This window comes from Hylobates moloch, unplaced genomic scaffold, assembly GCF_009828535.3.
Source record: "Hylobates moloch isolate HMO894 unplaced genomic scaffold, HMol_V3 SCAFFOLD_12, whole genome shotgun sequence".
NCBI lineage: Eukaryota > Metazoa > Chordata > Mammalia > Primates > Hylobatidae > Hylobates > Hylobates moloch.
The window spans coordinates 32,400,176-32,421,160 of NW_026652287.1; the positions used below are offsets into that span (position 1 = coordinate 32,400,176).

The 20,985-nt window shown below is 39.6% G+C and overlaps 2 protein-coding genes across 9 annotated transcripts in view; both read right to left on the reverse strand.

The window, feature by feature from the left end:
* Window positions 1-20,636, reverse strand: part of GAS2L3 (growth arrest specific 2 like 3) — a 62,641-nt gene extending 42,005 nt beyond the window's left edge. For 2 of the 8 annotated variants that reach the window (XR_009209115.1, XM_058425913.1), the window contains exons 1-2: window positions 20,542-20,626; window positions 2,018-2,168 (exon numbers count right to left, since the gene is read on the reverse strand). The gene's annotated coding sequence lies outside the window, so the exon portion shown is untranslated. Of the gene's footprint in view, window positions 1-1,415; window positions 1,503-2,017; window positions 2,169-20,541 lie in introns of those variants that run through there. The other 6 variants (XM_032168903.2, XM_032168901.2, XM_058425914.1 and 3 more) reach the window with 6 other exon arrangements.
* LOC116478056 (phosphatidylinositol N-acetylglucosaminyltransferase subunit A) lies at window positions 14,122-15,713 on the reverse strand. Its single transcript, XM_032168904.2, is given in 4 exon segments — window positions 14,122-14,438; window positions 14,441-14,846; window positions 14,848-15,581; window positions 15,692-15,713. Coding segments are annotated over 4 exon segments (1,479 nt in total).
* Window positions 20,637-20,985: the final 349 nt, after the last annotated feature.

Genomic DNA, 20,985 nt, shown 5'->3' on the forward strand with positions numbered 1-20,985 from the left:
AAGACAACAGAATGTCCTTTTTGATGTCATTTTCCCTTCTCTTCACCACAGCAAAAGGCCAAAGTACAAGTGAGCATTCCTAATGAGCTTGTTATGCTTCCCACGAGCTAATTCAGTGGGGAATACATTTTCCTTTAGCATAAATAATCCTTTGTCCGCAACAAAGATCCACTTCTCGGAAGTAAGAAGCTTCCGAGACCATTTTTTAAAAATGCAGCAAAGAAGCTGCTCCTATTAAAATGGAGTTCCGCATAATCAGACAAGAGCTTTAACAGTTGGAGCTGCCAGCCCAAAACAAAAGAAAGCCTAAATTATAAGTCGTGTGCAAATCAAGAACAGTGACACATTCACAAAGAAGCTATCACAAGAATGTTTAGTCGTTGCACTTTTTATGGAAAATTCAACAAAATTAGTTTTATGAAAGAAATACAGAATTTATGTACAATATTTGGTCACTTGAACTTTAGCAAGAGTCTTCACATACATTTTTAAAATCATTCTTCTTGCATAACAGAAAAAACTACTTTTAAGATGGCAAAAATATAACCATCTGGATTAACTTTAAAAAAGAAATTCTTTAATAAAATAGTATGCAGATAAGTTATTCTGTATCTTCATACATGAAAAGCTATAATATACATGAACATGTGCTTTTCATTGATGAGATTTTATCAATCATCAATTATGTAATGAGTACTCACTATGTAACAGATACTAAGAGCCAGTCTTTGGTATTTTCTAGTCATTCACTATCATCTTTCCAAGATATTTTTGTGTCTCAGGCATTTATTCCCAAGAGTAGCTTTTTAGCCCCAGTCCTCGATATGTATCACAATCACAATTCTTGCTTCTCCTTCATTTTATTACCTATTTTCCTCTTTTCTATCATTCCCTAAAAATCTCTATTTGTTTCATATAAATCAGTTACACTGAACCAGTAACATTTCATTTTGCATCTTAATTAGCAACATATTGTCCTTATTTTTTGTTTTTGTCTGTCTTTTTGAAGAAGTCTATTTCAGTTCTTCGCCAACTTGAGGAAGTCTTTTCCCTTAGATTTGGCGAGAGTGAGGGAAGACCTCTCATGTAACCAAGTCTAAACTGCACTCTAAACCTGTTGGGAATCTTTCACAAGACACTCTTATGCATAGATCATACAAAGTTAGGAATACTATACTTAACTTTTAAAATCCGAGGAAAATGTTGGAAACACAGAATGTGCTCATCCACCTGAAATTTGACCAGAATTTGAGCCCAACCCACTCATCTTTAAGAATTTTTAAAAAGTCATGAGGTACTCAAGATTATTTGCATTAAGGCTCTTCATTCTAATTTGACTTCAGATCATAATGGGATTAGGATCACCAACTACTGAACCGATCCTTTGTCCCAAAGATACAGGCTCTGAAACTTACACATTTTCAATCCTTTCTCACGTTATACGGTATGATGGGGAGAATTCAAAATGTCATGGCTCCATCTGTTACAAATCTGAAGTCAACCAGGAAGAGTAGCAAACAAACAAAAAAAAAAAGCAAAGAAATAAGGTAAGTTTCTTCAGGAAAAAAGAATAACATTAATTGCCATTGTGCCACACATCCATTCAGCACTCAGCCACCAGATTATCGCCGAGATACCCAAGCTGCAAGGATAGGATCAAGTTGAGATTGAGGTTACTACTGAGGAAGAGAGAGGAAAATGACCCTGGGGAGGAATGCACAAGGGCCTTTCAACTGTACCAGTAAGATTTTATTTCAAGATAAGTGGTAAGAACAAAGGTGTTATTATACTAGTCTGTACGCCTTTCTGTATGTCAAAATATTTCATCCTTTTTTAATGCTTCATTTAGAAAAATAGTTGAAGAATACATCCTTTCTGATTTACTCAGAAAAAAAAGTTTCTTTGCTTTAAAATTTTGAGTTAAATGTTTCCAAGCTGCCTAATAAAGAAAATAGAAATACTATATCTATACCAATCATATTTCATGTATTTCTTAATGTATGCTAAAATAACTCACCATAAAGACAGCAGTGGGGTAGTAGAAGGTATTGAACACATCTGATTTGAATTCCAGCTCCAGAAAATACTGGTTATATGACTTTGGAGCAGTTAACTTCTCTGAGTTCTGATCTGTAAAATGAGATATGACTATTTCCTTCTTATGGCTGCTGTAAAAATTAAATGAGACGATACGTATAAAGTACCAGATACATAGATAGCACTTAACAAATTAATTATGAATATGGTGATGAGACATAATTGTAGTTCATGTGATATAATTTATCTAATTAAAAAGATAAGAAAACAAAGCTAGTAATACTCAGATATCATTAGGCATAATTTGGAAAGCTTCTTTTACTAACAAAAAAATAAATATAGTTATAAATGAGAGTAAAAGCTTTAAAATACCCACATCATAATTGGCAGGACACTCAGATAAAAATGTGTGATTGACAACTCACTTTGCTAGAATACATACTTAGGAATTTATTTAACATAGACCCTTCATTCCCTCCAACCTGTCTCCTCAACGTCCTCTCTAAAAGTTATACTTATTTCTGGGGCTATTTAACTGTTTGTGCTGTAATCTTTTTTCATGTGGTATACACTTATTTATTTATTCACCTCCTTTACCGAACTAGACGCCATAGGCAAGAGACACAGTGATGAACATAAAAGACATGTTTCTGCCCTTATGGAGCTAATATACCAGTTGAGAAGACTGAAAATAGCAAACACCTAAATGAATACATACTTTTATTTTTTATTTTTTTATTTTTCTATAAGCTATTGGGGTACAGGTGTTATTTGGTTACATGAGTAAGTTCTTTAGTGGTGATTTGTGAGATTTTGGTGCATCCATCACCCGAGCAGTATACACTGCACCATATTTATAGTCTTCTATCCCTCACCCCCCTCCCACTCTTCCTCCTAAGTCCCCAAAGTCCATTGCATCATTCTTATGCATTTGTGTCCTCATAGCATAGCTCCCACATATCAGTGAGAATACACAATGTCTGGTTTTCCATTCCTGAGTTACTTCACTTAGAATAATAGTCTTCAATCTCATCCAGGTCACTGCAAATGCTGTTCATTCCTTTTTACAGCTGCATAATATTCCATCATATATATATCATATATATATATGGGGGGAGCACACGCACAGTTTCTGTACTCATTTATTCATGGGTATTTGGGTTGTTTCCATGATTTTGCAATTGTGAATCATGGTGCTATAAACATGCATGTGCAAGTATCTTTTTCGAATGACTTCTTTTCCTCTGGGTAGATACCCAGTAGTGGGATTGCTGGATCAAAAGGTAGTTCTACTTTTAGTTCTTTAAGGAATCTCCACACTGTTTTCCATAGCATCTGTACTAGTTTACATTTCCACCAGCAGTGTAGAAGTGTTCCTTGTTCACCACATCCATGCCAACATCTATTGTTTTTTGATTTTTTGATTATGGCCATTCTTGCAGGAGTGAGGTGGTATCGCATTGTGGTTTTCATTTGCATTTACCTGATCATTAGTGATGTTGAGCATTTTTTCTTATATTTATTGGCCATTTGTATATCTTCTTTTGAGAATTGTCTATTCACGTCCTTAGCCCAGTTTTTGATGAGATTGTTTGGGTTTTTCTTACTGACTTGTTTGAGTTTGTTGTAGGTTCTGGATATTAGTCCTTTGTCAGACGTATAGCTTATGAAAATTTTCTCTCACTCTGTGGGTTGTCTGTTTACTCTGCTGACTGTTCCTTTTGACATACAAACTAAAAGCTCCTTAGTTTAATTAGGTTCCAGCTATTTATCTTTGTTTTATTGCATTTGCTTTTGGGTTCTTGGTCATTAAATCCTTGCCTAAGCCCATGTCTAGAAGAGTTTTCCCAATGTTATCTTCTAGAATTTTTATAGTTTCAGGTCTTAGGTTTAAATCCTTAATCCATCTTGAGTTGATTTTTGTCTAAGGTGAGGGATGAGGATCCTACATGTGGCTAGCCAATTATTCCAGCACCATTTGTTGAAAAGGGTGTCCTTTCCCCCACTTTGTTTTTGTTTGCTTTGTCAAAGATCATATGGCTCTAAGTATTTGGGTTTATTTCTGGGTTCTCTATTCTGTTCCATTTCCTATGTGCCTATTTTTGTAGCTGTACCATGCTGTTTTGGTGACTATGGCCTTATAGTATAGTTTGAAATCAGGTAGTGTGATGCCTCCAGATTTGTTCTTTTTTGCTTAGTCTTGCTTTGGCTATGTGGGCTCTTTTTTGGTTCCATATGAATTTTAGAATTGTTTTTTCTAATTCTGTGAAGAATGATGGTGGTATTTCGATGGGGATTGTGTTGAGTTTGTAGACTGCTTTTGGCAGTATGGTTTTTTTCACAATATTGATTCCACCCATCCATGAGCATGGGATGTATTTCCATTTGTTCGTATTGTCTATGATTTGTTTCAGCAGTGTTTTGTAGTTTTCCTTGTAGAGGTCTCTGACTCCTTGGTTAGGTATATTCTTTTTTTTTTTTTTTTTTTTGCAGCTATTATAAAAGGGGTTGAGTTCTTGATTTGATTCTCTGTTTGGTTGCTGTTGGTGTTGGTGTATAGAAAAGCTACTGATTTGTGTACACTAAGCTTGTATCCAGAAACCTTGCTGAATTCTTTTATTGTTGCTGGAAGTCAGGGACCCCAAACAGAGGGACTGGCTGGAGCCACAGCAGAGGAACATAAATTGTGAAGATTTCATATTAATATGGACATTTATCAGTTCCCAAATAATACTTTTATAATTCCTTATGCCTCTCTTTACTTTATGAAGATAATCCTGTTATCTTCATAAGCTGAGGATTTACATCACCTCAGGACTACTGTGATAATTGTGTTAACTGTACAAATTGATTGTAAAATGTGTTTTTGAACAATATGAAATTAGTGCACCTTGAAAAGAACAGAATAACAGCAATTTTTATGGAACAAGGGAAGACAACCATAAGGTCTGACTGCCTGTGGGGTCAGGCAAAAAGAGCCATATTTTTCTTCTTGCAGAGAGCCTATATATAAATGGACGTGCAAGTAGGAAAGATATCGCTGAATTATTTTCCTAGCAAGGAATATTAATATTAATACCCTGGGAAAGAAATGCATTCCTGGGGGGAGGTCTATAAATGGCCGCTCTGGGAATGTCTGTCTTACGTGGTTGAGATATATGTCCTGGTCTCCTGCAGAACCCTCAGGCTTCCTAGGGTGGGAAAAAACTCCGCCCTGGTAAATTTGTGGTTAGATCGGTTCTCTGCTCTCAAACCCTGTTTTCTGTTAAGATGTTTATCAAGACAATACGTGCACCACTGATCATAGACAGACCCTTAGTAGTAGTTCTGCTTTTCCCCTTTGTCCTGTTCCCTCAGAAGCATGTGATCTTTGTTAGACCCTTAGTAGTAGTTCTGCTTTTTGCCCTTTGAAGCATGTGATCTTTGTACCTACTCCTTGTTCTTACACTCCCTCCCCTTTTGAAACCCTTAATAAAAACTTGCTGGTCTGAGACTCAGGCGGGCATCACGGTCCTACCCATATGTGATGTCACCCCTGGCAGCCCAACTGTAAAATTCTTCTCTTTGTACTGTCTCTCTTTATTTCTCAGCCAGCTGACACTTATGGAAAATAGAAAGAACCTAACATTGAAATATTGGGGGCGGCTTCCCCCAATATTTTATCTGTTCTAAGAGCTTTCTGGACGAGTCCTTAAGGTTTTCAAGGTAAACAATCATATCGTCAGCAATCAGTAACAGTTTTACTTCCTCTTTACCGATTTGGATGCTATTTATTTATTTATTTATTTTTGAGATGGAGTCTCACTCTGTCACCCAGGCTGGAGTTCAGTGGCACGATCCCGGCTCACTGCAAGCTCCGCCTCCTGGGTTCACGCCATTCTCCTGCCTCAGCCTCCCAAGTAGCTGGGACTACAGGTGCCCGCCACCATTCCTGGCTAATTTTTTGTATTTTTAGTAGAGACGGGGTTTCACCATGTTAGCCAGGATGGTCTCCATCTCCTGACCCTGTGATCCACCCACCTCCGCCTCCCTAAGTGCTGGGATTACAGGCTTGAGCCACCGCATCCGGCCTGGATGCCCTTTATTTCTTTCTCTTGTCTCACTGCTCTGGGTAGGAATTCCAGTACTAGGTCAAAGAGGAGTGGTCAGAGTGGGCATCCTTGTCTTGTTCCAGTTCTCAGAGGGAATGCTTTCAACTTTTCCCCATTCAGCATTACGTTGGATGTGGGTTTGTCCATAGATGGCTTTTATTATATTAAGGTATGACCCTTGTATGCAAATTTTGCTGAGAGTTTTAATCATAAAGGGATGCTGGATTTTGCCTAATGCTTTTTCTCCATCTACTGAAATGATCATGTGATTTTTGCTTTTAATTCTGTTTATGTGCTCTATCACATTTACTGACTTGCATATGTTAAACCATCCCTGCATCCCTGGTATGAAACCCACTTGATCATGGTGGTTTATCTTTTTGATATGTTGTTGGATTCAGTTAGCTAGTATTTTGTCAATTACAAAGATTTTACCATCTGTGTTCATCAAGGATATTTGTCTGTAGTTTTCTTTTTTGGTTATGTCCTTTCCTGGATTTTGGTATTAGGGTGATGCTGGCTTCATAGAATGAGTTGGGGAGGGTTCCTTCTTTCTCTATCTTGCGGAATTGTGTCAAAAGGATTGGTACCAATTCTTCTTTGAATGTCTGGTAAAGTTCTGCTGTGAATCTATCTGGTCCTTGGCTTCTTTTTTATTGGTAATTTCTTAATTACCATTTCAATCTCACTGTTTGTTACTGGTCTGTTCTTCCTGTTTTAAGCTAGGAGGGTTGTATTTTTCCAGTAATGTATCCATCTCTTCTAGGTTTTCTAGTTTATGTGCATAGAGGTGTTCATAGTAGCCTTGAATAATCTTTTATATTTCAGTGTTGTCAGTTGTAATATCTCCTGTTTTGTTTCTTAGTGAGGTTATTTGAATTTTTTCTCTTCTTCATTAATCTTGCCAATGGTCTATCAATTTTATTTATCTTTTCAAAGAACCAGCTTTTTGTTTCATTCATCTTTTGTATTTTTTTGTTTCAATTTCATTTAGTTCTGCTACGATCTTGGTTATTTCCTTTCTTCTGCTGGGTTTGGGTTTGGTTTGCTCTTGTTTCTCTAGTTCCTTGAGGTGTGACCTTAGAGTATTAGTTTGTGCTCTTTCAGTCATTTTGATATACACGTTTAGGGCAATGAACTTTCCTCTTAACAACACCTTTGCTGTATCCTAGAGGTTTTGATAGGTTGTGTCACTACTGTCGTTCAGTTCAAATAACATTTAAATTTCCATCTTGATTTCGTTTTTGACCCAGTGCTCATTCAGGAGCAGGCTATTGAGTTTCCATGTGTTTGCATAGTTTTGAAGGTTCGTTTTGGAGTTGATTTCTAGTTTTATTCCACTGTGGTCTGAGAGAGTGCTTGATATAATCTCAATTTTCTTAAATTTATTGAGGCTTGTTTTATGCCCTATTATATGGTCTATCTTGGAGAAAGTTCCATGCGCTGTCGAACAGAATGTGTATTCTGTCTGCTGTTGTTGGATGAAATGTTCTGTATATATGTGTTAAGTACATTTGTCCCAAGGTATAGTTTAAATCCATTGTTTCTTGGTTGATTTTCTGTCTTGATGACCTGTCTAGTGCTGTCAGTGGTTTATTGAGGTCCCCCACTAGATATTACCCTAAATGCAATGGAAGCCCCTAATGAATTTTAACTAAGTGAGTAGTGACATGATCTAATTCACAGTTTTAAAGGAAATCTGAGGAAGAGAGAGAAATGGAGTGAAACAGTGACGTGTTTAACAGAGAAATGGGGGGAAAAGTGGATGAAGATGTAGGAAAAAGAACTAGGGGAAACAGTGAGAAAAGGAGAAACAAGTAGGGGTAGAAACAGTGAGAGCCAAAGAAACACTGTATAAGAAATGAGATGGGAGAGTAGTGTGGAAGAGGGAAGAGTCCACTGCAGTAGTTCAGTGACAAACAATAGTGACTGAGCTAGAATCTAACACTCTCCACTGGAAAGAAGGAGATGGATCTGACATATATTTGGAGTTAAGAACAAACGGATTTGACAATTGTCAGAGATGATGGGGTAAAGGAGAGGAACATAAGAGCAGAGTATCAAGAACAACTACTGTTTCAGGCTTAGGGAATTTGAGCAGAGACAGAGGCAGCATTTACTGAGATGAGGGTGATGAATAAACTGAAGCAGGACACACAGCATACATGGGTCAAGAGTGCTGTGTTGGCTGGGTATGGTGGCTCACGCCTGTAATCTCAGCACTTTGGGAGGCCAAGGCGGGTGGATCATGAGGTCAGGAGTTCAAGACCAGCCTGGCCAACATGGTGAAACCCCATCTCTACTAAAAATACAAAAATTAGCCAGGTGTGGTGGTGGACACATGTAATCCCAGCTACTTGGGAGGCTGAGGCAGGAGAATTGCTTGAACCCAGGAGGCAGAGGTTGCAGTGAGCCAAGATTGCTACACTGCACTCCAACCTGGGTGACAGAGCAAGACCCAAGACTCCATCTTGGGGGGAAAAAAAAGGAGTGCTGTGTTTTGGTTATGTTTGTTTCAGGAAACCTTTAAAAACATTCAAGTACGGCCGGGCGCGGTGGCTCACGCCTGTAATCCCAGCACTTTGGGAGGCCGAGGTAGGCAGATCACGAGGTCAGGAGATTGAGACCATCCTGGCTAACACAGTGAAACCCCATCTCTACTAAAAATACCAAACAAAATTAGCCGGGTGTGGTGGCAGGCACCTGTAGTCCCAGCTACTTGGGAGGCTCAGGCAGGAGAATGGAGTGAACCCGGGAGGCAGAGCTTGCAGTGAGCCAAGATTGCGCCACTGCACTCCAGCCTAGTCAACAGAGCAAGACTCTGTCTCAAAAAAAAAAAACATTCAAGTAGAGGCCGGGCATGGTGGCTTACGCTTGTAATCCCAGCACTTTGGGAGGCCAAGGCAGGCGGATCACGAGGTCAAGAAATCAAGACCATCCTGGGCAACATGATGAAACCCTGTCTCTATAAAAATACAAAATTTAGCTGGGCGTGGCAGTGGCACCTGTAGTCCCAGCTACTCGGGAGGCTGAGGCAGAAGAATTGCTTGAACCTGGGAGGTGGAGGTTGCAGTGAACCTAGATTGTACCACTGCACTCCAGCCTGAGTGACAGAATGAGACTCTGTCTCAAAAAAAAAAAAAGACATTCAAGTAGGAATGTCAGGTAGGCAGTTGGAAATATGAATCTAGAACTAAGAAAAAAATTCAGGAGGAGATAAAAATTGTCAGCAAATACTTGGGAGTTAAAGCCATTGGAAAGAATGAAATCATCTGAGGGAAATGGAGAAGGAAGTGACAAGGGTCTAAGAACAAGACCTGTGAAAATCCAACATTTACACTTCAAAGGAGTCAGCAAAGGAGACAGAGAAGAAACAGTTGGAGAGTTGCTTCATGATCTTAACTAATCTAGGCTTGTAACATTTTTGATTCATCTCTTTCTAGTAGCCCTTCCTGATTGGCCTGAATTAATTCTGATTATATCTTCAGCCCTTGAATTCACATTTTTCCTATTACTTGCCTGTATGGTGCCTTTTACTATTTTGAGCTATTCCTGTACACTGCTTAGCCAAGCATAAGTTTTCCTGGATTGCTACTGGAAATAGTGTTGATAGAAGTATTCAAGCCTGGAGTTTAGGAAAACAGTTTTTGTAGGAGAAATGTGAAAACCCCTAGGAAAAACTGATTGTCTCCCTTCTCCACAATGTTTCTGCAATAGATGAAATGTGACAGTAAAGTTTAGAAGCAGCCACATAATGAATGGCATCTGCCGGGGGACCTTTTTTGGTATCATTTATTATTTCTTCTTATTATTTACATGACCTGAATTGATACATAATTTTGCCTCTCACCCAACATGTTCCAGGTAAAATATGTACAGTGATTATGGTCAAGGTACTTGCAGGTCAAGTGAGCTGCCTGATATACCAGAGGAATTACTAGGAAAAAAAAATGACGGCCGGGCACAGTGGGGCTCATGCCTGTAATCCCAGCACTTTGAGAGGCCAAGGCAGGTGGATCGTGAGATCAGGAGATCAAGACCATCCTGGCTAACACGGTGAAGCCCCGTCTGTACTAAAAATACAAAAGAATTAGTCAGCATGGTGGCACACGCCTGTAGTCCCAGCTACTAGGGAGGCTGAGACAGGAGAATCGCTTAAACCCAGGAGGCAGAGGTTGCAGTGAGCCAAGGTCACACCACTGCACCCCAGCCTGGGTGACAGAGCGAGACTCTGTTTCAAAAAGGAAGGAAAGAGAAAGAAAAGAAAAAAAAAGAAAAGAAAAGAAAGAAATGACTAAGGTTGCTGTGTGGGTAGAGGTTCCAAGTTAACAGGACAACAGCTCTGCCAAGGGGCAAGAATTCTGATAAATGAGCTACTCAGGAATTCATATGACTGCCCCAGCGGACATAAACATTTTTACATCTTAAATAAACTCCATAATGGCTCTCAAAGTTGTCTAAATCCTAATCCTCAGCACCTGTGAATATGTGACCTTACAAAGCAAATGGGACCTTTCAGATTAATTAAGGATCCTGAGGTGGGAGATTTTCCTAGTGGACCCAATGCAGTCCCAGGAGTTTCTGTAAGAGGGATGCAGAGCTGCTCTGCCTATGGAGTAGCCATTCTTTATTCCTTTACTTTCTTAATAAATTTTCTTTTGCTTTACTCTATGGACTTGTCCCAAATTCTTTCTTGCATGAGATCCAAGAACCCTCTCTTGGGGTAAAGAAAAACAAGAGGGATGCAGAAAGGTCAGAGTCACTGAAGGTGATGTGAGGACAGCTGCAAAGAGACAGGAGGAGAAGTCACGATGGAAGAGCATCAAAGAGAGATCTGAGGTGCTACGCTGCAGGCTGTGAAGATGGAGGAGGGAGCCAAGGAATATGCAGGTGTCAGTGGAAACTGGGAAAGGAAAAGAACTCTCCCTTGGAGGCTGCAAACACAGCACAACCCTGTCAGCACCTTTTAGCACTGAAAGACCCTGAGTTCTGACTGCTAAACTGTAAGATAATGAATTTGTATCATCTTAAACCACTAAACTTGTGGTAATTTGTTATAGCCATAACTAGAAGCTAATAGACATATGGGTTTTTTCGTCATTCTGGTCTTTATTTTTGGACATGTAGCATGTTTTAACAAATCAGTTTGTCATGGGCAACGTTTTGAAACATCAAAAGAAATAAATTTTTCATAAATTCCTCATCACTGTAAATTAACTTTCAAATCAATGTAAGTAGCAGGGTAGAACAATGTGTTTCCAAATACTGACCAGTGCAACACTGACAGTTACAATTAAGGTATCTGCCAGGCCTCTGAGCCCAAGCTAAGCCATCATGTATCCCCTGTGACCTGCACGTATACATCCAGATGGCCTGAAGCAACTAAAGAACCACAAAAGAAGTGAAAATAGCCAGTTCCTGCCTTAACTGATGACATTCCACCATTGTGATTTGTGCCTGCCCCACCCTAATTTATCAATTGACCTTGTGACGTTCCTTCTCCTGGACAATGAGCCTCAGAAGTTCCCCACCAAGCACCTTGTAACCCCGGCCCCCGCCCCGCAAGGGAAAAACCGCCTTTGACTGTAATTTTCCGCTACCTACCCAAATCCTATAAAACTGCCCCACCCTTATCTCCCTTTGCTGACTCCTTTTTCAGACTCAGTCCGCCTGCACCCAGGTGATTGAAAAGCTTTATTGCTCACACAAAGCCTGTTTGGTGGTCTCTTCACATGGGCACACGTGACAGTATCTAGGAAAGTTGAAAATTAAGATTTATGTAAAACAAATTTACTTCCACTTGTTTCTTTTAAAAAAAAAAGAAAAATATTTTAATTTGCAAGTTATTTATTTTACATGCAAAGGCAACTAACTTTAAGTCTCATTTCCATCTCAAATACATAACAATTTAAGAATTAAATGACAATTTTTAAAAATTAAGGAAAAAATGGTGGTGTGCCTTTAAAATCTGTTGAGTAAAATAAATAAAATCCAAATGTTATAGTTTCTCACTTTACCGTGAATATTGGCAGTGGTTATTTCGTGTTTATATGTGAGTTCCTATGCATAAAAATCTCAGTAAGAATGAATGGTTTAGATCAGTCCATTTTTCTCCAGCAAAAGAACTCCCTAACTTCTAGATATTAAAAATTGGACTCTTTTGCATTTTAGTGCAAACAAAACACAAATATATTTCTTTTTATATCAGTACAACCAGTTAATAGACATGTTACTTTTTAAAAAGTAGTAAGTTTTGGGAATTTTGTCATTTTTTAAAAATCCTATACAGAATCACGATACTGACAGAATCTATCTAGTGCACCCACCACAAGTGCCTCCTTGTTTTGATTTCACAGTCCTTTTCTCACAAAAACCTTAAAAGTTCAAAGAATAATACACACCATGTGGATAATTTGGGGTTAAAAAATCCATGGCTCTGGGCAACAACAATTACAGTTAATAACATCCACCCACAAAGACTGTGTTCTTAAAACTTTCGGACTTGGTTTGCTATAAATAAAACATTCTGAAATAAAGCCTTTTGCACACTGATAATACTTATCAAACATCAGCGAGGCCACAGCAAAGGAGAGTGACTTACATTAAAAGGACAGGATAGCAGCTGGCTTTGGGATGGCACACCTCATACATTCTGCTCAGAAAACACGAAGGCTTTTACGGAAAACTTAATTATGGAGGGTTTCTCTGCACTATCAAGAGTGATATCAGTCCCTAGTATTTAAAAAGCAAAAAATATCTTCATCAACACAACTGAAGATGAAGGCTCTACCTAGGAGAATGCATAGAACAGGATCGAAGAAGTACTAGTAGTATGTCGGTGATTTTTTTCCTGGCATTAACTGGCATGAGCATTTTTGGCATGTTGGCTATTTATCTTATATCAACCATGACTATGATGAAATAAGCCATTTGAATGATAAAGAGTGAATGCGTTTCTGGTCCTTAACGGCAGGAAGCATCTAGTTCAACATTCCACATATAGCAGGTGCTCAAAATGTGCTGGTAACTGATGGACTGTCTTACTCAAAGAACCTGTTAATTATATGTTAACACCTACTGAGTGAACCTAATAAATGTTTAAAGGCATGACTTAGATTTCTAATAAATGTATATAAACATGACTTAAAATAGTTCATATAGTTGTTATACTTCCCTAAAGAAAACTTGTAAACATCTAGTGAGTGTCTAATGGTCTAACATTAAAACATTAGACATTAAAACATTAAAACATTAAACATTTAAACACTAAACATTAAACATTAAAACATAAACATTAAAATATTTTAATGTCTAACATTAAAAACTGGCCAAAAAAAGGCCCAGAAAACATTTGGCCCTTCAGCGCCCAAAGCTCTCAAAATATAATGTTAAAACATCTCTGCTACAGGGATTTCAGTAGTCTGAAAAACTTCATACCTGAATGGTTTAAATGTTCTCTTCTAAATTTTAAATAAGAGCCGGGCGCGGTGGCTCAAGCCTGTAATCCCAGCACTTTGGGAGGCCGAGGCGGGCGGATCACAAGGTCAGGAGATCGAGACCATCCTGGCTAACACGGTGAAACCCCGTCTCTACTAAAAAAAAAAAAAAAAAAATACAAAAAATTAGCCGGGCGTGGTGGCGGGCGCCTGTAGTCCCAGCTACTCGGGAGGCTGAGGCAGGAGAATGGCGTGAACCCGGGAGGTGGAGCTTGCAGTGAGCCGAGATCACGCCACTGCACTCCAGCCTGGGGGACAGAGAAAGACTCCGTCTCAAAAAAAACAAAAAACAAAAACTAAATTTTAAATAAGTGCAAGGTTTCTACACTCAGGAATTGCCTAAGTTTTTATCTTTCCTCAAAAGAAAACATTGAATGATACAGAAGTAGCATAACTTACTAAATTAACTTATAAAAAAACTAATAAAAAACAAAAGCCCCCAAAAAGCAAGGTTATTTTCCATAGTCTTAATACAACTATTACAAATGTTTAAAATCTTACAATGTAGGCTCTCTCTTATTCCTGGTTTTAGATATCTTAATATTCTCACCCCCTCTTTTACTGTGAGAACATATATGAGTCCAGGCACCCCTTGGCCCAGTGGCATCTATTCCAGTATCAATGATAGAATCTGGAGTCATCCATCTCAAGAAAATGAGGAAGAGGAAGTTGAAAACAGACAACAAAGCAAAGATGTAGCCTGTTACTGGTCCACAGTGAGAAATAAGTCTGTCCAGTTGTTTGTCCATTGGCAACACAGATTCCACCGATACTCGGTCATACACTTTTTCAGTTCTTGCCACAACATTCCTCAGGTGTAGAAAGTCTTTACTATGTTATGGATATTTTCTGGAGCCAGCAATGCCCCTGACTTCAGTTGGAAAATAGCTTTTTCCAATCCCTCACACAAAGATTTTACTGAAGTTTCTCATAAAATAGTAAGATTTTCTGGAAGCACCTCAGGAATTCCACCAATCCTGGTACTTACAAGCTGTAAACCACAGCTGGCTGCTTCCACGATTGCCATGCAGAATGCTTCAGTAAGGGAGGTATTAAGAAAAATACGTCCTTGAACTAAGACACTCCTAATATTCTTGTGTTGTAAAGCTCCCAAAAGATGCACCCTGTCGTGCAACTGGTATCTTTCCAGAACTTCTTGCAAAATGATTCTCTTTGGTCCCTCTCTTCCAATTATGAAATTTAAATCTGAATATTTCTGACAAGAGTTTGGGTATAATACCACTAAGCAAATTGGTTCCTTTTCTGTAAACAAGTCTGCTGACAACAATAGTTACACTATCATGCCTTCTAAATGGGTCTGGAGTGAAGTCAGTGGGATCTACAGCATTAGGAATGACAGACACTATTTCAGGAATCAGTGCTGCTCGTAGTATGGTATTTTCCTTACTAGTATAAGAAATGCAAATGATATGGCTTGTGTCACAAACAGACACAGTTAGAAGTTTGTTTGTAAGCACTGAGCGGACCTTAGCAAATCCAGAAAGGGAATGGTCTGTTAAGACTGTTTGAAGCCCCATTGTCTTGGCATGGAAGAGAACATCATGGGCCATGGCAGAAAATGAACTATGTGAATGGATTATTGTGACTGTCTCCTGAACAAATATGTACTTGAGCAATGGCAGACTGTGAAAGAGGGTCCTGGCCATAGACTGGTTATACATGACTTTCAGAGGCAAGTAATAGACTTTGAGGTCATTAGTGAGGTAATGGATGCCTTTTCGATTTCCATAAGCACGGATGACAATTATAACCTTATGCCCTCTTCCAATCAGGCACTGAGGCAGCTGGTAAATGTGGCTTTCCACACCTCCCATATTTGGGTAGAAAAAGTCAGATGCCATACATACATTATGGGTACGGGTTCTATGTGTATAAAGACTTCCAGGGCTAACCCGAGAGAGTGTAGCTGAGGGAGGCTGGCCATGCCCACCTTCTCCTTTATATACCACGCTGAGATGGTTTAGGCATCAGTTCTTAGAGCAACCCAGTTAAGAGATGTGTCCTCTATTACCAGCGAGTTCCATGGCCACCTGTGTCTGGACCTACCGCGGCTGCCGCCAATACACATCTTACGTGAAGAAAGGAAGATTTGCCAAGACGTTTGACCTAGAGAAAGTAATATGTATCCAAAATATGATATACAATTAGAAGATGCAGCAAACCTAATCTGTTGAAATAATGAAGAAAGGAGCACCAGCTATATAAAGCATGCAAAAGAAGAAAAAAACTGATAGGTTAAACCTACTGCAAGTGCTATGTATTTACTATCATCCTCCTCCTCATCAAATGGTCCTGCCTTTGTACATCTATCATTCATCCATCCATTCATTCATTTATAGGTTTACCAAGGCTGCCTGTGTTTACCATCTCAGCGAACACCATTAAAATTCACTAAGTTACCAGGACATTCTTAATTCCCTCCTCTCTCACACCTCTACCTGCCCCATCTTTCCTCAGCCAGAACAGTGACCATATCTTGCTGCTTCTACCTCTAAATTTTCTCAATACCTACAGCCACTCCTCTAGTTCAAGCCACTGTCATCTTTCTCCAGGTTTACTGAAACAGTCACCTTTTATCCAGCCTTGCAACCCTGTTCTTCATGAACCACAGCCAGAATGATTTTTCACAACTCTGATCCAAGGACATTTTACTACTACCCTGCTAAAACCCTTAATGGTTGTCCAGTGTTTTCAGGATAAAGCCCAAACTCCTTAACCAAGCTAACAAAGGTTTGTAGGATCCCCACCAGCTCTGTCTCTTGACTGTTACACTTCAGCCTTAGTGAACTTGTTAAAGATCCTTCTGAGTGCCATGCTTTCACCTCTAGGTCTTCGCACTTGCTGATCCAGCTATGCTCTTCTTGCACCTCTTTTCCAGACTCACCCCTACCTGTCCAGATTCTATTCCTCCAAAGTCTTCCCTGAATCATCCTCCAATTTAGGGATATAGCAATATTACATGCTTCTATTTTGCTGCACTCTATACTTTTAAAAATAATATCCTTAAGGTGGTTAACAGTCTTCATTTCTTCTATGTCACTTTAGAAATCAGAGTTAAAATTAGTACTAGAATTACTCCTAAATGCAACAGATGCTTCTGTTGCAGATAAAAGAGTTTTAAGAGAAAAATAAAATTTTTACAGTTTAATAAAACATTACATGTTATTTGAAAAATATAGAGACTGTTGAGAATCTTTTTTTATTTGAAATTTTCCTTTTGAAATGTTTGGCAGAGATCCAACCTGAATAACTTAATTTTATATTAGATATAATTTTTAGTTTGTCAAAAATTTTGTGGTATACAATTTTTTAATGAACTTAAGATCAGTTTGCCTTTACACATGATAGATTAAAAGAATGTATGGAACATACATAAACACTAACATAAAAAATATAAGAACAATATCTAACTATCCATTAACAGGGAACTGCTCAAGTAACTACTGGGACATTCATACAGTAGACTCATTTAACCACTTCAAAGAATAACATAGAGCTATATGCACTGATATGAAAAGATGTCTATTTTGTTATGTGAACAAAAGCAACCTGTAGAACAGTATATGTAATGTTACTGGGATCACAGTGCTTTTCTAAATTCTGTGTGTGTGTAACAAAGAAGACATGCTGAACATAAAACATTTTTTTCAACAGCTAACTATCTATATAAAGTGAGCCCTTCACCATAGCTAATATTATACTTTCTTAGAGAAACGTTTACGTTGTATGGCAGTAAGCAGAAGTCTCTATGAGTCACCACTTCAGCAATATCCAGCACATGACTGATGGTCATAATACTATAAATTCTAGGATGCTTACAGAGGCAAAGATGACATTACATTTAGTAAGCTGCTACATTTTATTACATTCTAGTTCTTTGCAAATTTGTAACAAGCTTATGAAATACATGGTGGCTTTCTGTTAACCAAAACACCCTACCTACTCTGTAACAATGTAATCAAATGAAAACACTTTCTAGTTTTTAAGAGAAACACTAAAGAAATACAGTTATAATTATGGTCTGTATCTCATAAACATTACTTCTGAAGCATTTCTCTATGACAACTAAACTCTAATTAAAAATTAAGAAACTCAGTGTGAGACAAATTGGCCAACAGACTCAAGTTCCCTATTCTCTCAGATTCTATGTCCATTGCATGACTCATTAGATATGTAAAGGTATATCTAATATCATTCTATGTCCATTGTATGACTCGTTAGATATGTAGTGGTATATCTAATATCAAAGTATGAAAAGCAACAATACGAAGTAAAATACACACACGTTGCTGTGAGAAAGTAAAACATAAGAATACAAATTAAGTTTAATCTCTTACTTTCCTCTTCAACAGCAAGCTCTTTAGTAATCTATCCAAATAACTGAACCTTTCCTATTATCTCCAAACTTAAATTGATAGGAAAAAAAAAAGGAAGAGTAGCTTAGTAAAAACATAGTGAACAAACGAAAATTAAATGAGAAAATATAAATGAGGAGATACTACTTTTGAAATAACCAATTCTCCAAACATCATTTCTATTTGTCAAAATATAAATTAGGAACATCATTTCTGAAGTGGCCATTCTCCAAACATGAAAACTCCAAAATATCATTGGTTTTTTACTAATAGCATGCATTTTGTTCACACTATTCTTTTATCACACATTTTGATTTATCATCACAAGTTATTTCTCATTATTTTAAAATTCATAATGTATTCAAAATAAACCCATACCCACAGCAGAAATTAATCTGGGTCACACTGACAATCCAGTGCAGGAAAGTTACTTAATGTTAGGAATATAAAGATGTGTAACACAGAAAAAAGCCTGCACTGAATTCCAGGTGAACCCTAGTAAGTGATTTCCCTTCTTTGAGCTTCAGTTTTGTCCCCTATAAAATAGAGATAACGGCCAGGCGCGGTGACTCATGCCTGTAATCCCAGAGCTTTGGGAGGCCGAGTCGGGCGGAACACGACGTCAAGAGATCGAGAGCACCCTGGCCAACATGGTGAAACCCCGTGTCTACCAAAATACAAAAATTAGCTGGGCGTAGTGGCACACGCCTGGAGTCCAACTACTCGGGAGGCTGAGGCAGGAGAATCGCTTGAACCCGGGAGGCAGAGGCAGTGAGCCGGGATCGCGCCACCGCACTCCAGCCTGGGCGATAGAGCGAGACTGTCTCAAAAAAAAAAAAAAATAGAGAGAGATAACATGAACTACATTTCAGGATTACTATGAGGTTTAACAATAATATAAGTAAAGAAAACAATACCTGGTATATAATGATGTGTTTGATAAATAGTAATCCACGTGTTTATGATGTGTCAGATACTGTTTTAAATGCTTTACATGTATAATTTAGTCAATGAACAATAATTATCCCTATCTCTGGTATTGCCTTCACCTTCTACCTCTCCCCAGCCTTTGGGGACAGCTCAAAACTTTTTGTGCAAGTTAAACAGCAGAGAAATAATAATAGCTATGTATCAGGCACTGTGCTAAATTAGTTACGTGGAATTTCATTTAATCTTTACAACAATCCTCTCAATAAAGTAGGAACTATTATTAACCTTCTTTCACAGACTAGGAAATTTAGGCTTACAAAGATTAAATAATGTGTCTAAAGTCAGATATCCAATGAAGTCTGATTTCAGAGCCCCCATGCTTAGCAACTCTGTCACGCTAAAAAAAAAAAAAATTACTACTTCTAATTCAATAATGTCAGATAGCAAACACCTACTGTTCAATGACAGTTGGTTTCTAATGAGATTTTGAAACAGATGAGTCAGACAACAGCTATCAGGATCTACACCAGATCACTAGAGTTTCCACTTGTCATTTGAAACAATTCCAATCTGTTCCCAAAGGGAATCTGAGGTGGTGAGAATTTCAATTTCTAATCATTTAAGTTCCAAGACAGGTGATCAGATAGCAATTCACAAAGCGGTTTTGTTGTTGTTGTTGTTGTTTTTGTTTGTTTGTTTTTTGCTCTCAACACAAGCTAAGCAAAACCCAGGCTCTGACCTAAAATCATCTCTTAGTAATGCCTGGGAATCAGCTATTCCACCATGCCATGCCACAAAGCACTCTAAATTTACAACATTCAATCCCTCGGTGTGAAAAGATTAGGAAAGGAACCAGGGGTGACTGCATAGAGGAGCACGCCCTCCAAAACTTTCCTCTGACTTCCAAGGCACTCTACAAGCCTTCCCTTTCTTTTGCCAGCCTCTCCCCGGGCAGTCCTCCAAACTGAGGGCTGTGGGCGGAAGGCATCGCGCAGGGTCTCCAGCTCTATTCCCCAGTTCCGCACATGTGGGCGTTCTAGACCCTGCATGGACTGGGAGAAAAAACAGGAAAGAGCCTATAAACCTTGCTAGAGGGCAAGAATAACTGTCTGTCTCTCTCTTTGCAAGGCCAGAGACTTCATCAATTCTTTCTGAGGATGATGAGCAGAAAAAAAGGGACCCTCTAAGTGCTAGGCGCTTAGGGATGAGGGTGCCCCTGGAGACCCTACAGTAGCTTCGAGCTCTGATACCGCTCTGGATTTAAAGCAGGGCGGGAAGCGGCTGGATCCCTCCTCCCCAGCTGAGCTCGCCCACACCAGCAGCCCCAACCGCCCCGCACGACTGTCGCCCCTCTCGCCGCACTTGGGTGGACAGGTGAAGGCAGGCGCAACGTCACCTTGACGGCCCCAGGGGCCAATCAGAGCACGCGACTGCGGCAGCCAGACAATCGCAGAGCGTCCTGGCTCCTGCAGTTCGGGGACCCAACAAACCTCCACTTCGGGGCCTCTGAGCGCTGGGGGCTCCTGGAGCCCTCAGGCTGAGGCGCGGAGGCCCCGAGATAGCGAGTAAAAGTTCGCCAGGAAAAGAGAAGGCAAACAGGGAAGTACTCACCAGGCGCAGGAGGGTCACTTCTCCCAGCGGAGCGACAACTCGGCTCAATCTGTGCGGGGCCGACACGCCCCTGACCAACCGCCGCCGCCGCCGCCTGGGCCTCAGGGTCAGTAGCCGCTCGCCGCCGCCTGTTTCGAAGGGACCAATCATAAGGCGGGGGCGTGGTCTGAGGCCCCGCCCCCAGGCTGCCGGGAAGCACGCGACCCGTGAGCGCTCGCCTGTCAGAGCGTCCAGCGCTGCGCCTCCGGGCGTCTCGGAGCTTCGGTGGCCAAGTCCCTCTGTTCACTGAAAGGCGAAGTGGTTCAGTCAGTGCAGGTCCTCCGATCTGGCCCTTCAGCGACAGCCAGTTCGAAAGCCACAGCCCGTCCTGTTGTTCCCAGAGGCCTGAGAGGTGAATGAACCTCGCCTGTAAAAATTGCTTCTGAGCGTCCTGGAAAGTTGCGG